Below are 23,437 nucleotides of genomic sequence, written 5' to 3' on the forward strand. Positions count from 1 at the left end.
AGTGTTCTCGCCTTCGGGACGAGGTCTCATACAATCTCGCTGCTTAAAAAAATATTTAGCTTCAAACACGAAACATCCTAAATTTCACAATAGCTTCACAAATTGACAGTTGCGTTTCTCTTTTAACGGAGCCCTTTATAAAATATTAACTCTTTTTGTATAAGGTACTATTTTTCCGTTATATTATACAACTTTAAAATCGAAAAGTAGAACCACACTGTGCTTATCATTCTCAAATGTATTACACATAACTTCTAGACTCAATGTGGTGTTATGACGTAAATTTCATACTCACCAATATCTTACTTGAACTTTCATTAACTTTAATTTTTGTTCTTGTAGGAAAAAACAGGCTGTAATCAACTCGCCCTTTTAAATTTTCTGTTATTAAGTTCGGATTTAATAAAGAAATGTTTATATATAATGAATTCTAGCAGGACAATATGTTCCCAAGAACAAAATTATATATATGAGGGAGACTTGGTGCAATAAAGTGCGAAGCCACATATTGTTCCCAGAAGAAAACAAAAATTTCAACTGCACTACCATACCAATTGATGAAGGCAAGAACACCATTTATGATATTTATTGGCATCTACTCTCCTTTTTTTAAAAACTTGTCAACAGCAACGGGTCATAAGATATCCAAGAATACTAAAGATAGTATTTTTTTTCAAATTTGGCTTATCACATAGATGTCTAAACTCTCGCGCTCAACTGAGCTCGGGCTCAATAATTAAGAGCGAGCCCCAACCCTAATAAAGTAACTCAGAGCAAGCTGAAATGAGTGCGAACACAACTGAGGGAAGTGAGCCCGAGTGAGAACAAATATAAAATAACTATCTATTTAATATTATATGCAATATAAATAATAATATACCGAAGATATAATGTATTCCTATGTACCGTATATTATAATACATAAATTTCAATCACTTGAATGAGAATCATATTTAACCTTACTTATTGTTTATTAAGTACATGAAGGTAACTGTGAGTGTGTTGGAGTCGATTGACGGTGTGCGTGGCTGAGGGTGAGGATGTTCGATTGAGTGTGAGGAAGTCGATTGACGGTGAGGGAGTCGATTGAGTCGGGAGTCAGGCGAGAGAGTCGATGTACTTTTTGTAGAAGGGTAGAAGGGCGTAAGCAACATGGATGGCATTAGTTTCCTTAAATTTTTAAAGTCAACTTTCAAAATCAAATTATTTTCTAAAACTTTTCAACTAATGATTTTTAAATAAATGAAAATTGCGATAAAGATTTTTTTAAATATACATACTTATTTGAACCTAGTATAAATGTTAACGTTTCTTTCCCTAGCTTCCGTGCAAGTGACATCACCGAAAATTAAGCAGGTTTACGTCATTGACCTCTCCAGCGAATTGTCACTAAATTCTTCTCCGTGCAAATGTCGCTCCGGGCAAGTGTCATAAACTCATCGAAAACTAGAACCACACTATGCTTATCATTTTCAAAGAGTATTACACATAACATCTAGACTCAAAGCAGTGTTATGACGTAACATCTTACTTGAGCTTTCATTCACTTTAATTGGTGTTGTTTTAGTAAAATACAAACTAAAATCAACTCACGCTTTCAAATTTTCTATTCTTAAATTCGAATTAAATTAACAAATGTTCATATTTAATGCATTCTAGCAAAACAATATGTTATCAAAAGCACATAATTGAAAGTAGAGGCTGCTCTTGAGGGAAGTCACACCTTTAAAAATAGTTTTCTTTCTTCAATGTAAAGGAGAAAAGGTAAAATGATCGAGTTAGAAGGTGCGGGGCATGATTCGGATCACTATTGCGGGGTCCCAGGATATATTATATATGAGAGACTTGGTGCATTATAAATAAATATATATATATATATATATATATATATATATATATATATATATATATATATATATATGGGATATGAATAATTATATTCCGTAGATATAATGTATATCTACGTATATTACAATATATAAAATTCAATCACTTGAATGAGAATCATATTTACCCTTACTTATTGTTTATTTAGTGCATGAAAGTAACTGTCAGTGTAACAAGGATGTTATAAAATAGAGGATCTGCCCATACAACAAAATCGTGAAGCCATACGTCACAGTTTCGCCACACCTACTCTGCCCGCTCCGCGCCAATAAGATCGCAATGTTTCGAGTCAACAAACATGGCGGAAACTAGAGTAACCAATCAGACGTGCCAGCTCAGACGATACTCAGTTGTTTTTTGGCTTCACTGAGTTCATAGGATGAAGATGCGTGTGGGCAGATCCTCTATTTTATAACATCCTTGCAGTGTGAGGAAGTCGATTGAGGGTGACGGTGGCTGAGGGTGAGGGAGTCGATTGAGGGTGAGGGTGGCTGAGGGTGAGGAAGTCGATTGAGGGTGAGAGTGAGTGAGGGTTAGCATAAATGCCCATTTCTGATCTGGACCATACTGTGCACATGGTACCCTCAATTGCCAACATAATAACGGGCAGTGACACAACTGGTAAGCGTAAGCACAAACACAATGAGAAAAGGATATTGCGGCACAGAGAAGCACAGAGCCGCCGCCATGCTTCACGGTTGGGCAGTAACGCTGAGAATCATTCGCTGCATTGGGCATTTGCCAGACACGCATGTACATACTTCAAAGTAAGATGAACGATCACTCATCCTACAATATCACACGTTCCCAGTCATCGGCAGTCCATGTTACATGTTTGCAACACCGTCGTGTCGTACTAAAGCCTCATGGTTTTAATCGCGGTTTTCACCGTGTATCCCGATTCTATTTGTCCATGCCATGTAAATCGTGACGAACTGCGATTGTAGACAGAAGCTATAGAGATTCTGCTTTAGTTCCTCCGCCACGTAAACTACAGTTACATGGCAACTGTGACTAATATCCAATTTATTGCTCGGCACCACTGAGGGATTTCTTTTGTCCAGTTTCTCGTTGCCAATGTGGTTTTCTGAGTATTGTATCCCATCATTACTTTTGGCATCGTCTGTATCACCACTGTGTATCACCGTCTCAAGAAAGTATTCCCACTGCTCCTCATGTAGGAAGGAGATCCTTTTAATACACCAAAACCAACATCTTGGCGCTACGGTTACCGCCTGACTGTTAACAGCGCATACACCTGATGTGTTTCTAATTCCAGGTCTTTCTATTATAGGTGTATTTTGATAACCAAATATATTTTAGTTGAAATATGTACTATTTGCATGGAACAATAGATTTGTTCAAAGTACTTGAATAGTCTTTCCTCCTTAGAATACGCATTTCAATGAAAGTATAACGAAAAAAGTAATAAAATATTCGATTAAGATACTATAATTTTGCACCCTCTATCGTTCATTAATCAACATGACATTATAATAAGCCAAAAAGCCAACTTGACGTAGGTATTATGTCCCAAAATTCGTGGGAAACAAGTCAGTCGTTTCTCCGCAATATGATCAGAAATGAGAGACAATGTCGGTTCCAATGTGAGAGAAACAACTAAACAGAAGTTGTTCCATTCCTCCCGTTAAAACTGGAGTTCTGGAAACCTGAGAAATGTGTCCACTGATTCTTAATAAGGTATTTATTTGCTGAGTTTTATAGTTGTAACTTTAGAGGATTTTAAGGTATTCCGTTTTTAGATTAAATTTGATCCACAACATCCCTTTAAGATACCCCCTTGAATCAAAGTTACGTTTTAAAGAAAATTAGCTCCAGGTAGGTAGTAACTTTGTTGTGAAGTTCATTACAAAATGTTGAGCTGTTTATCTCTGATACGATCACAAAAATCAGAAAACTTGTTTTCAAGGTTGGCAAAAATATTTAAAAAATGCTTCCCTTCCGCTCATAGAACGGAAAATTTCAAGAACACTGGAACACAACCACTTCTTAGGACCACGCAATGTGACCTAGCACTATCCACACGTTAATGTTAGTACGTCCGTCCGTAAATCACACGATACATCTCGATTGAAAACAAATTTCATAATTCTGTTTTTCTCAGTAGACAGCTAGAGTAATTATTTTAATCAAGTTGGTTAATATGTAGTCACACGCCAACGGTAACGATGGCTGTCAATATCCCGTTTAAAATCTACGACAATTTCTAGCTTCTATGCAACCTACAAAGTAAGCAGAGGCAACCCCTTGCCTATCTACAATAAAAGAATATGGAGTCACATGCTCCTTTTTACTCTCTTTAAATGTGCTTATTTTTAATGATAAGGTTATATACCGAGTTTCATGTTTCCAAGTAGATGGGCTTGTGAGACACACTAAATTTTGATCCCCTTACGATACGCCGCTCGACTTAGATTGAGAGCTCCTCCGTTGCTAAGCGGTTAGCGTACGAGCCTTTGGCGTGGGAGGTCCGGGTTTGATTCCCGGCGGGAGCTCATGTGGTTCGGATTCCACGTTAATCAGTAGGTCCACATCTCATATAGCCTTGCTGCTGAACGGGACGTTAAACTCAAAATCAACTCAACTCGATTTAGATTGATGACACGATCATTTGTGAGATGATTGTGCATGTGAAAATAAACTGAAAAAGTCCTATGAACATGTGTCCGAGATTCGATCGTTACGGAACTGAAGCAGGTTGAAGACTAACACATCCATGAATGATTATTAAGACAAGTGTGAACATTACTTACTGAAATGCTCTGTAGGCATTGTGGTGGACAATATAATGGTGGTACAGATGACTGGTTCATGCAATTAGAGGTGTGGGTGTTCTTTAACAGATGCCAGCACTGTGATGTCACAATGAGGCAACACTGGCAGCGTACCCAATGTGAAATCATGGGTTAGATTAGTGAGTAGTCGTGAGGCCCTTTGCGTGTCGTGCTTGAGTGTTGCACCTATTCACTAAACCAGATAAGTATCGCAGAATCTGAATAACATTACACTTCTGTTTATCGGGTTGGTTGAAAGAGGACATGTACGCTACGAAGGTGGATACACGCGAAGAACTTGTCGCTTGCATCATCGACGCTTATACTCCTACTTAAACCAAGACATTATCTTCTAATAGTAAAATATTCTTTGTTTAAGAAATTTTTGTTTGCTAAAAGTTCTTACTTTCCATAGTTTTTGTTTTAATTTCTTCATGCTGAAAATTTAATTTGCTAAAATGTTTTATTCCATTTTTCTACTCATTGAAAAATGTTTATTTAACAAAATATAGTATTCTGTAAATTTTTGCTTATAAGAAAAAGTTTTTTTCAATTGTCTTACTTAATGTGTGTTTTCTTTGATAATTTTTCTTCTACCTAGATATATTTTACTCAATATCTTTCTTCCAACATTTTGTTAAATTTTGATATGTTATCACTTAACAATTATTTTAATTTTAAAAATTGTAGTGTATCATATTTTATTTTACAAAAAAATGTCCTTTATCAAAATATGTTCTAAACTTTTTGATAAGTTTTTGATAAATGCTCCTTAACAGTTTTAGTTGATACCTTTAAAGTCAACAAGCGTTATTAAAATTTTTGTTTAAAAAACTTTAAGAATGCTAAAATTTTTACTTGTAGCAATTATTTGTTAATTGTTTACTCCTTGATTTGTTTAGTTCGAATTTTTTGTTTACATATTTAGTTGATTTTTTTTAATTCTTTAAAGAGATTTTTCGTTGACTACTTTGGCAGATAATTTTGACATTCGACAATCTTTTGGTAAATATCTGCTTAAAAAATACTTATTCTTTAACTTGTTATTCCCTGAACATTCTTAGTCTGAAAAATTTTGTTTGTTAACTTGTTCTGTTTAACAAATTTTTGTTAAACAATCCAAGATATGTTTTACTAACTGTTGTAATTATAGCTTGTATACTGTCGTAGTTGACTATATTTGTAACAAAAGTTATTTTTTCACTTAATGAAGTATTCTAGTTTTAATTTTTCGTTTAATTTTGTAGTTTCTTATATTTTTCGTAAACAGGATTTTTTTTGTTTAGAATTTTTTTTGGTTAAGCAATATTTTGTTTGTTAATTAACAGAACATTTTAGGTTAGAATTTTTGTTTCAAAATGAATTTCATAACTTTTGTTCAGTTAACTTCTCGCTTAAGAATTTTAGTTGATAAATGGTTTTGTCGCTAATTTATTTTGTTATATTTTACATTTGAATATTTCAGTCGATATATATTTCTTTGTTTTAACTTTTTCTGTACAAATACATCACACGTAGTAAATTATTAAAGCTCAATAACATCTAAATATACTTATATTATAAATTAATGATTATCTCAAATGTTGAAAATAAACATACTCAGGCACCTTTTTCTTAGGAAAGAGCACACTAGCTATAAATGCAAGCTGTTCTCTAAGTCTTGAGCTATAGGTTAAATTAGTGTCTACAACTATGGGATATATGTTGGCCTTCTTGCTGCACTTATTGACAAAGTCTATTGAACCAGTGCCTGAAGAACATTTCATATAGTTTCTCATGGGCTTCGAAAACACATTTCAGGTTTCAATTACGTGTCTTATCGTCGATAGATTTTTTTTCTTTAAAGTGATTCTACCAATTCTTAAAAGTATGAAAATGTGCTGGGTGTACGTGAATCTGCAGCTTGTTGAATTCAGCAATCACCCTTTTCTACCTAAGATCAAAATGGACTGAAATACTGTGACGTCACATCCTTCTCACTACTATGGTGATCGCCTGGAAAATTTTTATTTAGTATCACCAGTATCGTAATTACATTTTAAATGTGTAGGCCTACAGAATTACTTTTATAACTTATATTGAGCTACTCAAAATTAGACGTATTATTGTTGTACTGACTGTGTATATTTTTAAAGTATAGGAAATATAAAGAAAGATCCGATGCATGTTAACCGATCAGAAATTCATCCAGATTGAAAATTCTCAGCACGCATATGGTTATAAACTTAGTGTCCTTTTTTCTTTTGATTGTTTGTTTCCTTATTCTGTAGCCACTGTAAGTAGTAAAGGGGTGACCTGATCTAACTTTTGACGCGACCTAGTGGCACCTGGCACCCACCCAAATTTTGGCGCCTCTAGCGCCCGGTGCCCAGGTCAATGACCTAGGGGTACCTAGGACAACCCCTTGGCAGGGGTATTTTGGCCTACCCTTTAAATTTTGGCCGGGTTACATAGGACCACCCCTTATATTTTAGAAATTACCAAATCTAAAAATTTGGTATGGTAACCTAGGACCGTAGTATGTATTGTTTGTCCATCTCGTTCTATTTAATGGTGCAAAAATTGACAAAAAGTCAAATTTCAGAGGTTTTTGACCTAATTTATTCCGTTTGATGAGGTCTTATTACCTGGCCATATGGTTATTGGGCATGTACAGGGGTTCATTCCCTTTCATTGGACATGGGTACCTTGGTACACCTCTTTAAAAATTAGGGAGGGGTATCTTGGCCCGCCCCTTACAAACATACCAATTGACACTATGTTGTTTACTAGCTGGATAAAAACGATAATCTGGTCTTAAAATTATGTTAATATTTATACTATGCTCTAAGCTACGAGTAAGAAGGGCTAAAGGTCATGTAATTAAAACCATATTTGTTGGAATTCAGGACAGGTTGTGATTCTATGAACTAACGTATCTATATTATTACATTTATGACAAAAAGAATCAGAACTAAACCCATATTTGCTTCGCTTGTCTTTTGTATCGATAATGTCATGGACAATCATAAACCAGATAGATTTGCTGGCGACACTCAATGTCGAGTCATTGATATTAGCCCAAATAGTTGGCCAATCACACAAGCAGTCATCTAACACAATTTTAGGTGGGACATATAAGTTATTCATTTTAAAAGCATACAGATTTTCACCACTTAAATGTTGGAAATCAAAACGCCGAGACAGATATATATATATATATATATATATATATATATATATATATATATATATATATATATATATATATATATATATATATATAATCAAACAGAACAGTTTCTAAGTACTTACAGCTTTGAGGTAGGTAAAACATATACAGAGGAAGAATCTGTTTGGGCTAATATGTAATTGAGCAGTTGTTTGTTACACTAACAGCTTCGTCCGCGTACAATCAAGTAACGTACAATCAAGTAATGTCAATCAAGTAATGTCAATCAAGTAATGTCAATCAAGTAATGTCAATCAAGTAACGTACAATCAAGTAACGTACAATCAAGTAATGTCAATCAAGTAATGTCAATCAAGTAATGTGAATCAAGTAATGTACAATCAAGTAATGTCAATCAAGTAACGTACAAAGTGTCAGCTTTTTGCTTTACGTTCATCAACTTGATATCTTCCTTGTGAATGTAAACAACACATTACATCATATTTTACACAAAAGACCTGCTGTTTCCATAGAAACAAACCACATAAACTTTGGATTTGTTTTCCTATGAGCTGAGGCATAGGTAATACATTTACCAAATACCATATTTTACTTAAAAGATAAACATTTATAAATTTAGCTCTGGAATAAAAACAGAGAGTTCTGTTCTGGATTGATTCACATAACTTGAATGACGCAGTGTGTTTACAACATTCTTATAGTTAATGAGTAATAGTATTCGTTATGTCAGAATAAAAGGAAATTCCTAATATTGTAACACTGTCGTCCCGAGGGACGGTATTTAAATTAGTAAAATAATACTATTATTTATGTTTAACATACGTGATTTACACACATTTAATCTAGCTCCAGATGCTATCTCATAATCTTGAACACATTTCATCATGAGCGAATAATCTAGTTTTGAGGACACAAAAGCTGTTGCATCATCTGCGTAACTAACCACCTTCAAAGCAGGGGTAATAATATTTAGACCAGTTATTCGGTCATCCATAGCATATAACAGGGGAGCAAGGCTAATTGCAAAAGTTAGCATAGAGAGGGGATCACCTTGTCGTATTGAACGATTGACGGGAATGCTTTGGGAGAGGTGACCACTAACATTTAACTTCATATGTGAATCTTTATAAAAATATTGCATCCAGGTAACAAATTGATCACTAAAAGCAAATTTTCGGAAAATAGACCATAAATAAGAGTGTTCAATATTATCAAAGGCAATTTTAAAATCTAAATTAGTCAGAGCCGCTTTAAGCACAACTATCACAAATAGTAATATTATCTCTAATAGTTAACAAAAGGTGATAGATGGTTTTCTTTTTAAGAGCCACATATTGCAAATTATGTAATAACGTATCCATATATTCCATAAAACGGTTTTTGATACATCAACTAAAAATTTTGATATCTGTATTAAGAAGTGATTCTAGTTAGTCTATAATGACTAACATTAGAAGATTGAGCAGTTTTGGGGATAAATACCGTGATGGCTATATTAGGGCGTTTTATAGTATCTGAAGCAAAGAACCATTTATTCACAATCAATGTTAGTGTATTACCCATTATGTCCCAAAATTTAACGTACAAACGGCCAGAGATAGAGTCGTAAACAGGAGATTTCCCTTGTTTCGCAGCATTCACAGCTCTTTTTATTTCATCTTTGGTAAATGAAGAACATAAAACTTGATTGTCTTCGTCATTTATCACCTTAGGCATACTGTCAAGTAATTTATTGTCGCAGCAGGTAGCAGAATCTATCCCAAATAACTGGTAGTAATAGTCATACATGGTGTTGCGAATGTTGTCCTGAGTAGTTTGCAAAGAGCCTTCAACATCTGTTAGGGACGTTGTTAGTTTCCTCCTTCCACGTTTGACTTTTTTTTAACACATGTGTAAGAGAGAATTTTTCTTCTTCTGGGAAGTCTTAAACTTTAATACTTAGCTTAATCTCTTCATTTTTCTGTTTATAGAATTGTAATAATTTTGCTTTGTGTTTACGTAGAAGGGTAAGGGCGGGACGATTTGTCATAGCCTGAGTCTGTGCCTCTAAGAGACATCTGTAATAGAAATTATAAAATTTCCGCTTATCAGCATAAATGTAAGAGGAATATCAACCACAAAAGCTTCGGATTTTATCCTTACAGTATTGATTCCACCGCTCAAGATACGTTTTAAACTAGTTTTTTTTTTTTTTTTGTTTGTTTAAGCCAATAATCCCACTTTTTAGAAGAGCTGACAAAATATCTCATCGTTAAGCAGACTTTCATTCATGTGATAATACCTGCGTTCTCGAACAGGCTTCTTGTCATTAATTTTAATTTCCATTATTAAACAAAGATGATCAGCGAAACACGTGGGATATCGATATACAGAAACAACTTGAGGTTTTAACGTATCATTGACATACAGCCTGTCTATCCTAGAGCTTGAATTTTGTGTAATAAATATGTCCCCCTGTAAGTTTGGGTGTTTAATGTCCCACACATCTACCAAAGACAAAGTCTTTACTAATTCATTCAATGTAGGACAACAGTTGTAAATCGGTTCCGTGTTGTGAGTTATGATTGAATTATGATCACCTCCAAATATAACATTATTTGTGCCACTAAAATATGGTGCTACCTCATTTGCGTAAAAACTATTCCTTTCTTTCCTATTATTACTTCCACTGGGCGCATAAACATTGACAAGTGTGGTATCATTAACTTGACCTTTCATAATTCTACCATTAGGATGCAATTCTACATTTAAAAGGGGAATACCTTCTTTAACCAAAATTGCAGTACCAAGGCTATTATATGTACAATTATTATATACAATTTACGATGGATGTACGTTTACAATTATTGGACCAACTTCTTGGAGAAAAACCACATCTATTTCAGATTTAAGTAAAAAGTCTTTGAGAGCTTCAATTTTTACTGATAATTGGATGCCATTAATATTTGTAGTTGCTAGTTTTAAGATAGTACACATTAATATAGTAGTAAAAAGATGTGGAATTTGAGTAACACACTTCATAATAAAGCACCACTGCTTGTCTGCAAGAACTGATCTGCTGAATGTTTGGGTAGGATTAGAAACTGTTGGTGGTTCACCTGAGGTAGGAACTTCGGTATCAAGTATGTGTTCAGAACTCACTAATTTCGCTACAGACGACCGGGTGAATCTAGGTGATACTTCTAAAAGTCCCTGATCCGTCTTCTTAGGTTGTTTGACTTGAGCTATAGCCGTTCCTGCTTTCTTCCGTTTCTCGTCTTCTGAGGCTTCCTGAGAATTCCGGGCATCGGGTTCTTTTTTCCCACTAGGACAACTCAAAGTGGAGAAGATGGAGTATTTTCCTTGGATTGAACGGTGAACATGGGACTTACAGTGGAAACTTCTGATACACTAGAGATGAACTCTGGATTCAGATTACCATCAACAACACTAGGGGAGGAAGAAGTACTTTCTAGCAATACTTCCTTAGTATCTTGTTCACCGACTGTGTGTAGTTTCTGTGGCAGATCTGACCCAGCCAGTGGAGAAGCACCATGTAAAGGTGCAGGGGCTGAAGATGAGGCCTTTTTCTGATTGTCATTAACATCCTGGGCATGTAAATTATCAGAAATTTTTCCGCAAAATGTTTTATTAGGAACGCTATTATTAAGCACTATCGGAGCAATGGCTACAGGACAGCTCTGTATCACAGGGTAGCAAGAGCAGTCATTAACTTTTGAAAGTCCAGATCTGATGTCAAAGTAGGCAAATTAACAGATTTAACTACAGAAATCTTTCAGGTTTCCGACTCTCAAGAGGGTTCCTTAGCACTTTCAATGTGTTCTGTGATTGTTGAAACAACGGCCCATTTTTGACGCTGATAACATTGGTCTTGTAAATGATCACTTGATTGACAGTAATAACAAGTACGATCCTGACCGTAATAAGTTACGAGGAACCTTTGGTTACGAATATCAATGAATGACGGTATAGGCTTTATTTAACAAGTACATAGTCACAATCTTTCGTTCAGATCAAAATTTGTAAATATGGGTATCGTCATAAATTTCATCTTTGATACTTTTACACTCTCCATATACAGACAAGGCACTATGACGTCATTATCACTATATTCCGTGGGAATAGCATGTACTGCACATCGGTTAAAAGCCGATCAGCTAATTCTAATGTCAATGGGTATGTTCCACTATCGTCTTGCAAATTAGCACTATCACCATGTGCTCGTAACAGTTTATCACACAACAAGTACGACAATAAGTTAATATATACACATTTACGATAAATATCCAATTCGAGACTGAATATTTATTCTTCCTTTAGCTGAAACATGTTTTGAATAAACTCATGGATATTGATTGACTGGAATACAGAGACTACCTTTTGTTTCTTGTCTTAATCTTAACAAATAAATGCTCATGGCTATAGAGCATGTCACTTCCAAACTAAAGACAACGGTTTTCCTCTTTGTTTCTAAATTTCCGTACAACACCTTGGCTAGAGAAGCTAATTTATATTTGGCAGACAATTTACACCCTAGGTTTAAGCCAATAAATGCAATATTTTATTGCACTTTCCAGTTCCTTGATTCAATTCTCCCCCTACCAATCATGTTATTCCCTCTGGAATCGTGCTCTGCTACTGCAAAATTCCCTCAAAAACATTATTGCCAGCATACACAAAACCGAACATATTTTTTTGCTTATATTTCTATTATTTTATTATATTGTTTGGAAATATCTCCTTAGATAGATTGTCTTCTCTTATCTCCACTTACTAATAACTAAATTTTATCCATAAACGTAAGGAAAATGGAGTAATTGCGAAAAATCGTGAGTTACAGTATACGCGCATTTTTTAGCATAAGGGTACATACTATGGTCCTAGGCTACCATACCAAATTTTTAGATTTGGAAATTTCCAAAAATTTAAGTTGGTGTTCCTATGTACCCCGGCCAAAATTTAAGGGGTAGGCCAAGGTATCCCTGCAAGGGGATGGTTCTAGGTATCCCCTAGGCACCGGGCGCCACTAGGGTGGTGCCAAAAGTAACTATGGACGCATAATTTAATGGGTGAACGTAAGAAATCTAAATGCTTCAATATACTTAACAAGTGCACGGATGCTATGGAAGGATTTTTCCAGTGAGTATACTCACAAGAACTTTACAGATATTAGAAGACATAGTAAATATCTTATGAAAAGAAAGTGTGAGGAGTACATTGAACACATCACAATTGATATACGTAAAAACCCTAAGCGTTTCTGGACCCTAATAAACAATCGAAAAAATAGTTCTCGTATACCGTACTCTCTCTTCTCTTGTCATTGCCCCAAGCGCGCCTTAGGACCAGATAATATCTATAATTGCTTCCTACGCAGTGTTTCCAGTTCCATTTCTCAACCCCTTTCGGTTTTACTAAATCGCTTTTTCGCAGAAAGTGTCTTTCCCACCAGTTGGAAGAGAGTTAATATCACTCCTGTTCATAAGTCTGGTAAAAATAAAATGATGTGTCCTCCTATCGACCTAATTCCTTATTATCTCCACTCTCACTTGTTTGTGAAAAGATAATCAAAAACAGGATCTTTCAATTTGTTGCTCTATTTATAAACTCCTCACAATACGGCTTTTTGCCAGGAAAATCTTGTCTTACGAATTTATCAGTTCTTCTGTCCGATGCTGTCGAAAATTCTCAACTCGACATTTTGTATTTGGACCTGTCTAAGGCTTTCGATTCTCTTCCAGACCATCTTCTATACAAACTCAGTTCTAGATTCAATATACATGGTAAATTACTTAGTCTTCTAGAAACATATCTCAGTAATAGGACACAACGAGTTTCAGTTTCAGGTTACTTTTCTGACTTTATTCCCGTAACTTCTGGAGTTCCTCAAGGCAGTGTTCTGGGTCCACTTGTATTGTTATTACACATAGACGATCTGCCTTCTGTGTTCACAAAAGCTCTACCAATATTCTTCTATTTGTTGATAATTGCAAACTCTACAGACAAGTTCAATCCAAGTACGATGCCCTTGCTCTTTAACATGATCTTTCAATTCTTCTCAACTGGTGTAACTCTTGGAAACTTACTTTAAACATCGAAAAATGTTCTTCTCTTACGATTTCTCTAAAAATGGAACCTATAAATCACATCTACAAAATTGTTCATCAGAACATAAATCCTGTCACCTCTTTCAGAGATCTTGGCGTTATCATTGACAGTAAGCTTACTTTTGCGGATCATATAAGCACAATATCTTGTACTGCTATGAGAAAACTAGGACTCATTTATCGCTTCACTGATATAAAAAATCCTAATTCCTTAAGCTTGTTCTGTAAGCCATATGTTACTCCCACTATTGAGTACTGTTCTCCTATCTGGTCTATGGCCTGCCCTACTCATTTGAAAAAATTAAATTCTGTAATTAATGTCTTTTTAATCATTGTATCCTACCGAGTACCTCACCTCCGAACACTTCCAAAAAATGACGTTTTAACATTTCTCAATATATAACCTCCCCTAGTGAGAAACAAAATTTCTGACCTAATATTTTTGCATAAAATTGTTAATGGCCATATATCATGTGAACAGTTATTAAGTCAGATCAATTTTCGCGTTCCCGCTAGAACAACACGGTCTAATGATGTCTTTCTACGCTCGAGCTGCGAGAGTTAATATTGTCCAAAGGTCCCTTCTAAACATAATTGTTAGCATGTATAATTAGTTACTAGAAATTGTAGACGTTTTTGCAAATGAGCATAGCTTCAGATCATCTGTAAATAAACTATCTTTGTAATGTTGCCATTGTACTGTACCATCTTGATTTCAAATTGTTATTCTATTGTTACAATGGTTACAATGTTACAAATTGTTAAAATGTTTCAGTGTAAAATGGACTAGTGCTGTTATCTGAAACCTATTATAAAGAAATAAATAAATAAAATAAATTATCCTCAAAGTAGACAATGATTTTTCCTTATAGACAAATCATATATTTGTTCTATTTTTATTATGCCGACAACTCGTCAGTCTACCTTAAAATTTTTATATTGCATATAGTTGATTTTGTTCATTATGCATTAGGTGTAATGGCGCGGGAATTACTTAGTGCAATTTTTATCTTATCAGTTTACGTAGAGATGTTGCCTCTGTGGACAAAGGTTCCTTACATGCTTTCACTCGTTCCCCAACGTTACTTTGCGTTCAAAGTATTACTACAGTTTAGACTTCATAGTATTCCTCTCGCTTCATGCATTTGTTTAGAAAAAAAACATGGCGTTCACCATGGAAACAAAGAAGAAATGACGACATCAATATTTCAGTCTATAACCTGCATACGCTCCTCCTTGCTCAATCTCAATCATTTGGGAAGAAACAATGAAATCATGATTTTGATGTTACTACGGCTATGGAACACCCTGTATTTTAACACTATGAATTGCTATATCCTCAATTTATAGATGACGACTACAACCCAGCATGCAACAGAGCTACACCTTATATAATAAAGACTCATGGAATTACAGATGAACTGTTAATAATGTTTTGCCTTGGAATATTTTATTTCGTGTTAACATTATGCATTGAGTATAAGTTACATCGTAAGTTGTGGAAAAGAAATGCAACTATAGAGAGTGGAGTTCCATTGATATACAAATGCAACGTTGAAGATGAAGATACTACAATTGAAGAGCTCTTGGTTCAGAGAATTAAAGAAGGTAAGTCTCAAAGGAGCACTGTTATGTCTTAAAATACATATTATATACTGCTACAGACGGAGTTTAATATCATTAGTTTCGAAAATTCACAAACAAAATTGAGCACTCAACAATGAAAGACATGTCAATACGAAACAAATTTCTGCTGGTAACAGAAAGACGTGAGAAAATTTAGCGTTAAATTATGTGACATCTCATAATATTAAATAGTATGCAACGCAAGGAATTTTCAGAAACGATTTTTTCACTAATTATCTCTAGACTTTTCGGAAACACCTTTGTCCTTGTTCATAGGCGGGGTAGACAGTTTTGGAGCCTTTAAGCTAGTGCTCTCAAACGGGTCGGGTCGGGTCAGGTCAACTCGGGTCGGGTTGTCGGGTCAGGCTACTCGGTCGGGCTACTCGGGTCAGCTCGGGTCAGTCGGGTCAGCTCGGGTCGGGTTGTCGGGTCAGCTCGGGTCGAGTTGTCGGGTCGGGTCAGTCGGATCAGCTCGGGTCGGGTTGTCGGGTCGGGTTATTCGGGTCGGGTTGTCGGGTCGGGTTATTCGGGTCGGGTTGGGTCAATCGGGTCAGCTCGGGTCGGGTTGTCGGGTCAGTTCACTTTGGTCAACTGAGTTTAGGTTGAGTTTAAACTCGGCTGGAGTCGAAAGCTGCTGTTTTTCACTAGCTGCCTAATTATAAATACCAATTTTCAATTGATTTTATAGAAACCATAAATCTATTTTGAACACTTGCAGCTAGTGTTTTTATGATAAATGCTTATTTTTCTACTTGTGTGTACTTTAATTTTTAAATGTGGAAGATTGATTTTACCAATCGACTGTAATATTAATATCTACGCCAATATGGAGTCTGGATTTAGAACAAAACTAGAAGTTGTTTAAGCAACGCCAAAAGAGATATTGGATATGGACGACCAAGCCCAAGCAGGGCCGCGGTGGCTCAGTGGTAGAGAATTCATCTCTGGTGCATGGTGTCCAGTAGCGTAGCTAGAGTTTTTTTCAGGGGGGGGCCAATGAAGGGCCCAAGAGGATTTTGAGGGGGACATCTCCAATATATATATATATATATATATATATATATATATATATATATATATATATGTGTGTGTGTGTGTGTGTGTGTGTGTGTGTGTATTCAAGGTGAATGTTTCCATCTTTATTGTTCATAATTTTAATCTTTGGAAAACAGTGAAAATATAAGAATTTAGTACCTCAAACAACTAGGATTCATTAATGCAATTGATTTCTAATATAAGTAAATAGTTATTTAATCATGGCGTTTAAAATATGTGTAGCTCGTTGACTTAAGTGGAAGCAAATACACTTTTATAGGTAAAGAAAATAACTTATAGGTTCATGCCTCTACTTGAAGAGGATCTTTCTATTCGTGTGGGCAGCAGCAAACATATCCACAACTTGTTAAAGATCTAACGATTTAGAAATTTCCTTCTCAAAATAAAGTAACACTAAGTTTTTCAACCTATCATGAGTCATTGAATTGCGTATACAAGTCTTTAATCTTTTCAAAGAAGAGAATGACCTTTCACATGTAACACTAGAAACTGATATAATCACAGAGATGATACCTAGCTTGTAGGTTTCTAGGAATGCGTTTTTGTAGACACAAAGAAGATCAACGAAATTCGTTAACGAATCAGCTTTCGTTTTCTTCTCGTCTTCATACAACTTAATTGTTAGAGCAACCCACATTATGCTTTATTTCTTGTTTAATTATGCTTTTTTTAAATTATGCTTTATTGTTAATTTCAATGATTATTTTACATTAATCGTGTATAATGTATATTTATTATACATTAAATGTTCTAAATATCTTGATCTATTTATTGATATTTTTTTGCAACTAGTTTCTCTCATATTTAATGAACTTTCTACTTAATTCATTGTAAAGAGATGTGCTTTGCTCGAATAAATTTTTTCTATCATTTGTGTGCGCCTTACAGGTACATATATACAGAAAGGGAAAGTAAAAGATGCCACCAAAAAGTACAGAAAGTGCTTAAGTTCAAAAAGAAAACATAACAATACAGTGATGACGCCAGAGGGGGGCAAGGGGGGCGAGCGCCCCCCTAGTAACTACTTCTGCCCCCCTGACTGCCACCTAGACTGCCCCCCCAGACTCGTACCATCTTTAAACATTCTTCATGTAGTATTATATATCAGTATCATAACCAATCTCATTGACAAATTGTAGTCTACTTTCCATGAATTTACTATGTGGCAGATTAATCCTCAAGCTTTCTTCTTTGAGCGTCTGGGTATGCACGCATATTTCTGTTTTCTAATGTAGCCCCTTTTGAGGTAAGTTTTAGTTATACTTCTTTCTTATGATTTTTAATAATTGTGCCTAGCGAACAATAGTAGATTTGGCGACTTGTTTTCTTCTCATTGGATCAACTTCGATTGAAAACAAAAGAAAGGTAAAACCAGTTACGTAACTTGTTTGTATTATCCAGGTTTGAAGTTTTCAGTTTCATATTTTGTTTTATTTAAAACTTCTTTTTCTGAAACATTATTCTCGGCTTCCAATATTCAGAGGATGTGCTTATAACAGCTTAGTTTGCAACTACCAGGGCTTAATTTTTTGAAGGAGATAAAAAGAGTTGTATTTTCCCTTCCTGCAAATGATAATAATAAAATTATGGAATGAAATTGATTCAAATAAAATGTATTGTCAGAGTGCTGATCTTTAGTTAGTAATTGGTTTATACTAGTGCTCCTTTACTTATTTTGTTTCAAAGTACTGACGTGACGTCTACCATATTGACTAGGAATTGCTGAAAAATTCGTAGCCCAACCCAGAAGGAGTGCACGTGGATTGGTGAAGTTTTACTTCTTCTTCTCTTCCCCCGAGAGTCAATATACTACCTTGTACAGTGCTCCAGCTTTTGCAGAAAAGTTTTAAAAAATCTAGATTTCCTCGCACCACTGTTCGTAGCACTACCCCTATCAGATCTAAAATGGCGTCTTTCAAGTGTTATTTAAGTTTGGGAAATAAGTACACGTAATAGTTAGACGGAGCTAAATCTGCGGAATAAGAATGATGATCTAGACATTGAAATCCTAGATTATGCAATGTCAGTTATGTTCGCAGGGGCTTGATGGACAGGTGTATTCTCCCGAAGGAACAGAATTCCTTTCTTTTCATTTTCCACAGCGTTGAACTTTGAATTTTTCTTTCAGTTTTGTAAGTAATGTAGAGATTCTGGATTAAATATCTGACCATTGAGGAGGTAGTCTACCACTCCATACTTATACCAGAATTATGTTCCAAACAGTTTCTCAACGTACTTCTGTGTCTTGAACTTCTTGGGGCGATGGAGAAATGAGTGCTACTACTCCATTGACTGTTGTTCCGATTCAGGATCATAGTGGTACAACCATATTTCATCTATGGTTACTATTCGTCAGCGAAATTGATCAGCATTACGGTCAAATTGGAAGAAGACTTCTCTTAATGCCGTTACCCTTTTATTCTCCTGACATATATTTTGGGAACCCATTATGCCGAGAACTTGCGCATACCCAAGCCATTCTGAATTATGCTACCGACGAGTTCCAAAGAAATGCCCAGAATCTCTGACACAAGTTTTGCTGAGAAGGTAAAAACTGAGAAAGCGGGGTGCAAACTTCAGACTATAATAAATATATCGTGAGTTTACTATACACTTTAAAAACTATATAAATAATAGCTTAAAATATTTTTGTCACACAAAAACTGGGGTGGCCTAGGCCCTCCGGCCCCGGGCTATATCCACCACTGGCTGAAATGCTGCAATTTTCAAGAATAATGTCACAAATTGCATCCATGATTCCAGGAAGAGTCATTGCTTTTAATCATCCTGGATGTAAAGCATAATTTGTTGAGAAATTGCTACGTTTATACTAAGCCACTTACTTCTTCACCACCATATATAACGGAGGAGAGTCCCGTGGTGTTTCACTGATTTCCTAATTAATTTACTTTGGTGACTTTCCTTGGTGGAACAAAAATGTTATAACAGTAAGGATCTGGATGTTCGTGAAATTATCTGTTTGGGCACATATAATCACTTCAGAGGCCTGAGAAACAATAAGAATTTCATTATTAATATGAAAATTTATATTTGTACATACAGAGATATGTTTTTCTAAACTACGGTTTCATTTTTCTACCTAGTACCTACACTCCTTCTGGATTGGACTACGACATTTTCAGCAGCTCCTCGTAAATTCTCTCTCTGTATATATATATATATATATATATATATATATATATATATATATAGAGAGAGAGAGAGAGAGAGAGAGAGACGTAGCATATAGACGAATGTGTTACTTGTAGCATACACGAAAGTAATTCAATTTATGTTTTAGGCTTCAAAAGTTTCATTGAAAAAATATTTCATGTGCAGACGTTACTTATTTGTTAGTTACAAATTTTATTTGAAATAAGTTTAATTTATAATCATATAGATCTAACACAATGTAATGTAAAATAAGTGAAACGTAATAAATATGTCATTTTTGGTATGGCAAATAGCCGCCCCCCCGAAAATGTATCTGCCCCTCCTTTGCCCCCCTAAGAACTTAAAGCTGGCGTCGTCACTGTAACAATATAGTATGGAGTTCTTGCATACTATTCATTGTTGGCGGAAAAATGTCTTCTTTTACTTTTTTTTCTTTTCTCCACATCAAAGCATTTCACCGAAAAGTTTACAGAAATGAAAATAAGCTTTTCATTGTTGCATTGTTATGTTCTCAATGATTTTGCATTGTAAATATTGGCTTTAAAAAATATTAACACAGTATGTTAAACTTTCAGTTAAAGATAATTTTCCAAGAATTGTGCTATATATTTTAAATTATGCTTTATGCTTTATTTTCTAAAATTATGCTTTTAAAACTAGTTTCCCAATGTAAGTGCATTTTGGCGTTCACCCAGTGTCGTGACCATAGTGCTCTCAAACGGGTCGGGTCAACACGGGTCGGGTTGTCGGGTCGGGTCAGTCGGGTCAGTTCGGGTCGGGTCAATCGGGTCAACTCGGGTCGGGTTATTCGGGTCGGGTCAATTCGGGTCACGGGTCGGGTCGGATCGGTCTTCAACCCGACCCGTTGAGAGCACTACTTTAGCCCAAGAAAATTTCGCCCGCTCTCATTTCTTTATCTTTAGATATGTGTAAGCAAAAATGCCCCCCCCCCCCAAAAAAAAGAGTAAACTAAAAAACATTATAGTTTTACGATGGAAATCGATATACTATAGGCATTGACGTAACTAGGATATTTTCCTAGGGGAACATGGCCCCTTACTTCTGAAAATTGGAAGTAAGACCTTGACCTTGGTATAGTGCTTTTATATAGGCCTATATATATATTACTGAGTCCCTCTTTCATCGCACTCATTATAAGCTCTTCAACTTATTTAGTTCTCCTAACACGAGATTGTCATGTAACAGTTCAGTGAAAATATATTACATCATAAATTTGCTTAAAATTGTATATTTCCTATATTCAGTTGCTACTAAATAACTACCTAAAAACTACTCTAATTATGAAAACTCAATTTTCTATTGCTGTTTTACTCGTGCAATTCTGAGCGAAAGTACATTATTTGTTAACGTTAAGTATCATGATCTCAGAAGGGAGAGACATGAATTTGTCATAAGAACTTCCGAATCAAACCTAGTCCATTCGATAAACATAACAAACATATGTTCATACACAAAAAAATTAGGTGCCATGGACAACGGAATAAGTACCTGGGTGCCATAAACCCTGTTAGTATAAAGAAAATCGTAGACTCGCAGTGAAATAGCAATTGCATCAACACTATTCATTGGAAAGTCATGTTTTATAGTTCATTCTCTTCAACATGAAACAAGCTTTACAGAGGTGCTATCTATTAGGGTTCATAACGTATTTGAAGAGGGAAAATTGGGAGAATGTGGGAAAAGTTCCCTCCAGAAATCCCTGCTATTAACTCTGGACCCTTCTGGAGTGGTCCCGGTTAAAAGTACTTAATCCAATTGTATCTCGAAAAATACTATAGAAGATAAGAAATGACTGTATCAAGTTTTATATTGATAGATGGGATAGATATGAGGGAAAAGCTTGTATACCAATACACGTTTTTTCTCTCTCATACCTATTGTGTCTATCAATGCAAAACTTGGTAAGTAATATCTTATACTGTATAGTCAGGGGTGGGGTACCTAGGTACAGTATCTATGTACAGAACGCGTACTTGAGACCCGTACCTAAGTACACTTAGTATTTAGTACCTGGTATCTGTACCTAGGTACGATTTTCCTGTACCTAGTACTTATTTTTAGGTACATTTCTGAGGTACATTTTTAGATTGGTCGCACACAAAACCAATATTGCAGAGCTTCTTGTTTCTTTGAAAGAATTTTTTGATCTATCTCGCGCACATTGATTTTTGGTGAATCATAATTTGATTTTTTTGATTGAATATATCACAGTTACGAATCCTTTGGCGTCAGACATGAATCCTTTGAACAAATTACAGGGTGGCAACTGTTATTTGGGATTTGTTTTACCTGTAGTGTAGCAAGTGAAATCGAAACTTCACTCCTTCACACATTTGGAATTCTGTTCTCGTGTAAGCTCTATCTTGGATGGCTAGGAGAGTCGCATCGCGTCAATGATTGACTCAAGTTCTTCCTCGAGCAAGACGTACGTTTTCGCAACTTGCACTATCCCGAAGTTCAAACTAAAATGGATCGTATCTGATCCCGATAAGCTCAATTTGTGCAAGCAGTTATTGTTTAGCGAAGCTCCAAAGTTGTTAAAATTTAAAATCACTTATTTAGGAGCAATGTGAGAGCCTTCCGACTGTGATTCTGATGAACTTTTAAATTTTCTGAATCAAAATTCTTCCTCAGACACGCTTTCATCGGCAGGTAATACAGCCAAAATGCAAGCACTGTCCTATTTGGAGGGCAAAAGCAAAGATCTGTCAGCATTGCCTTCGTTCCCAATTGTAAAACAGATCTTTTTGAAATATAATACAATTTTGTCCTCTTCTGCCCCAGCACAGGAGGACAAATTTTGACTGCAAGAAGAAATCGTCTACGTGAAGATATGCTTGAAACTTTACTACTTTTAAAATCAAGTTACGCTAAGGAGAAAAATCTTAAATTTTGCAACTGGTAAAACTCGAACTGTTTCATTTAGCCTTGCTGTGTATTAGTAAAAGTTGCAGTGGGGGACAAGGGGGACAAGTATTTGTGTTTTTGAACCATGTAAAAAAAACTGCTCACTTTTTATTAATGTAAATTGCATTTATTGTAGTCATTTTCAAATAATATGAAATAGATCGCTTCTTAAACAGTGGCACACTGCGAATTACTTGTGTTTACTTTTCGCTGTCAATGTTGTACTTAAGGTTTAAGCGCACGGGAAATCCTGGAATAGGATTTCTGTTAAGGAAATACATTGAGATTTCGAGAAAATTGTGTAGTTTCTGATCATGTGTACTTTCCTTCGAAATTCTTCGTTATTTCTGGACTAGTTGGTGAGTACTCTGCAAAACTTGTATTCATTATATGCTAGTATTTCAGTTACATATATTAACTGGTAATTGTTGTTGTGAAAATAATATTTAGCAGTACAAAACCAAAGAAAAATCCGGAAATTTCAGATATAAATGCAAGAAACAACTGGAGCAGATGGAAATGCATCAATTTTTTCTCGGTTAATGACAATATTTGTATTTTCTGGTTGATTGCAAGACTTTTTCTTGAATAAGGTTTCTTACAAACCTCAACATACATTTTCCAAAGAAAATATTTTGTATATCGAAAGACGTTTGAAAAATGAACCAGAAAATACAAACATGTTCACTGAG

At 35.3% G+C, this 23,437-nt stretch overlaps 1 protein-coding gene across 3 annotated transcripts in view; it reads left to right on the top strand.

Moving 5' to 3' along the window:
- The window catches only part of LOC145663173 (ATP-binding cassette sub-family A member 17-like), a 379,444-nt gene that overhangs the window by 281,022 nt on the left and 74,985 nt on the right, over nucleotides 1-23,437 (top strand). For all 3 annotated transcript variants that reach the window (XM_081729505.1, XM_081729507.1, XM_081729508.1), the window contains one exon: nucleotides 15,312-15,569. In XM_081729505.1, the coding sequence (XP_081585631.1) occupies nucleotides 15,312-15,569 (258 nt within the window). The remainder of the gene's footprint in view (nucleotides 1-15,311; nucleotides 15,570-23,437) is intronic.

Source organism: Thermobia domestica, chromosome 10, assembly GCF_964235325.1.
Source record: "Thermobia domestica chromosome 10, izTheDome1.hap1.1, whole genome shotgun sequence".
NCBI classification, from domain to species: domain Eukaryota; kingdom Metazoa; phylum Arthropoda; class Insecta; order Zygentoma; family Lepismatidae; genus Thermobia; species Thermobia domestica.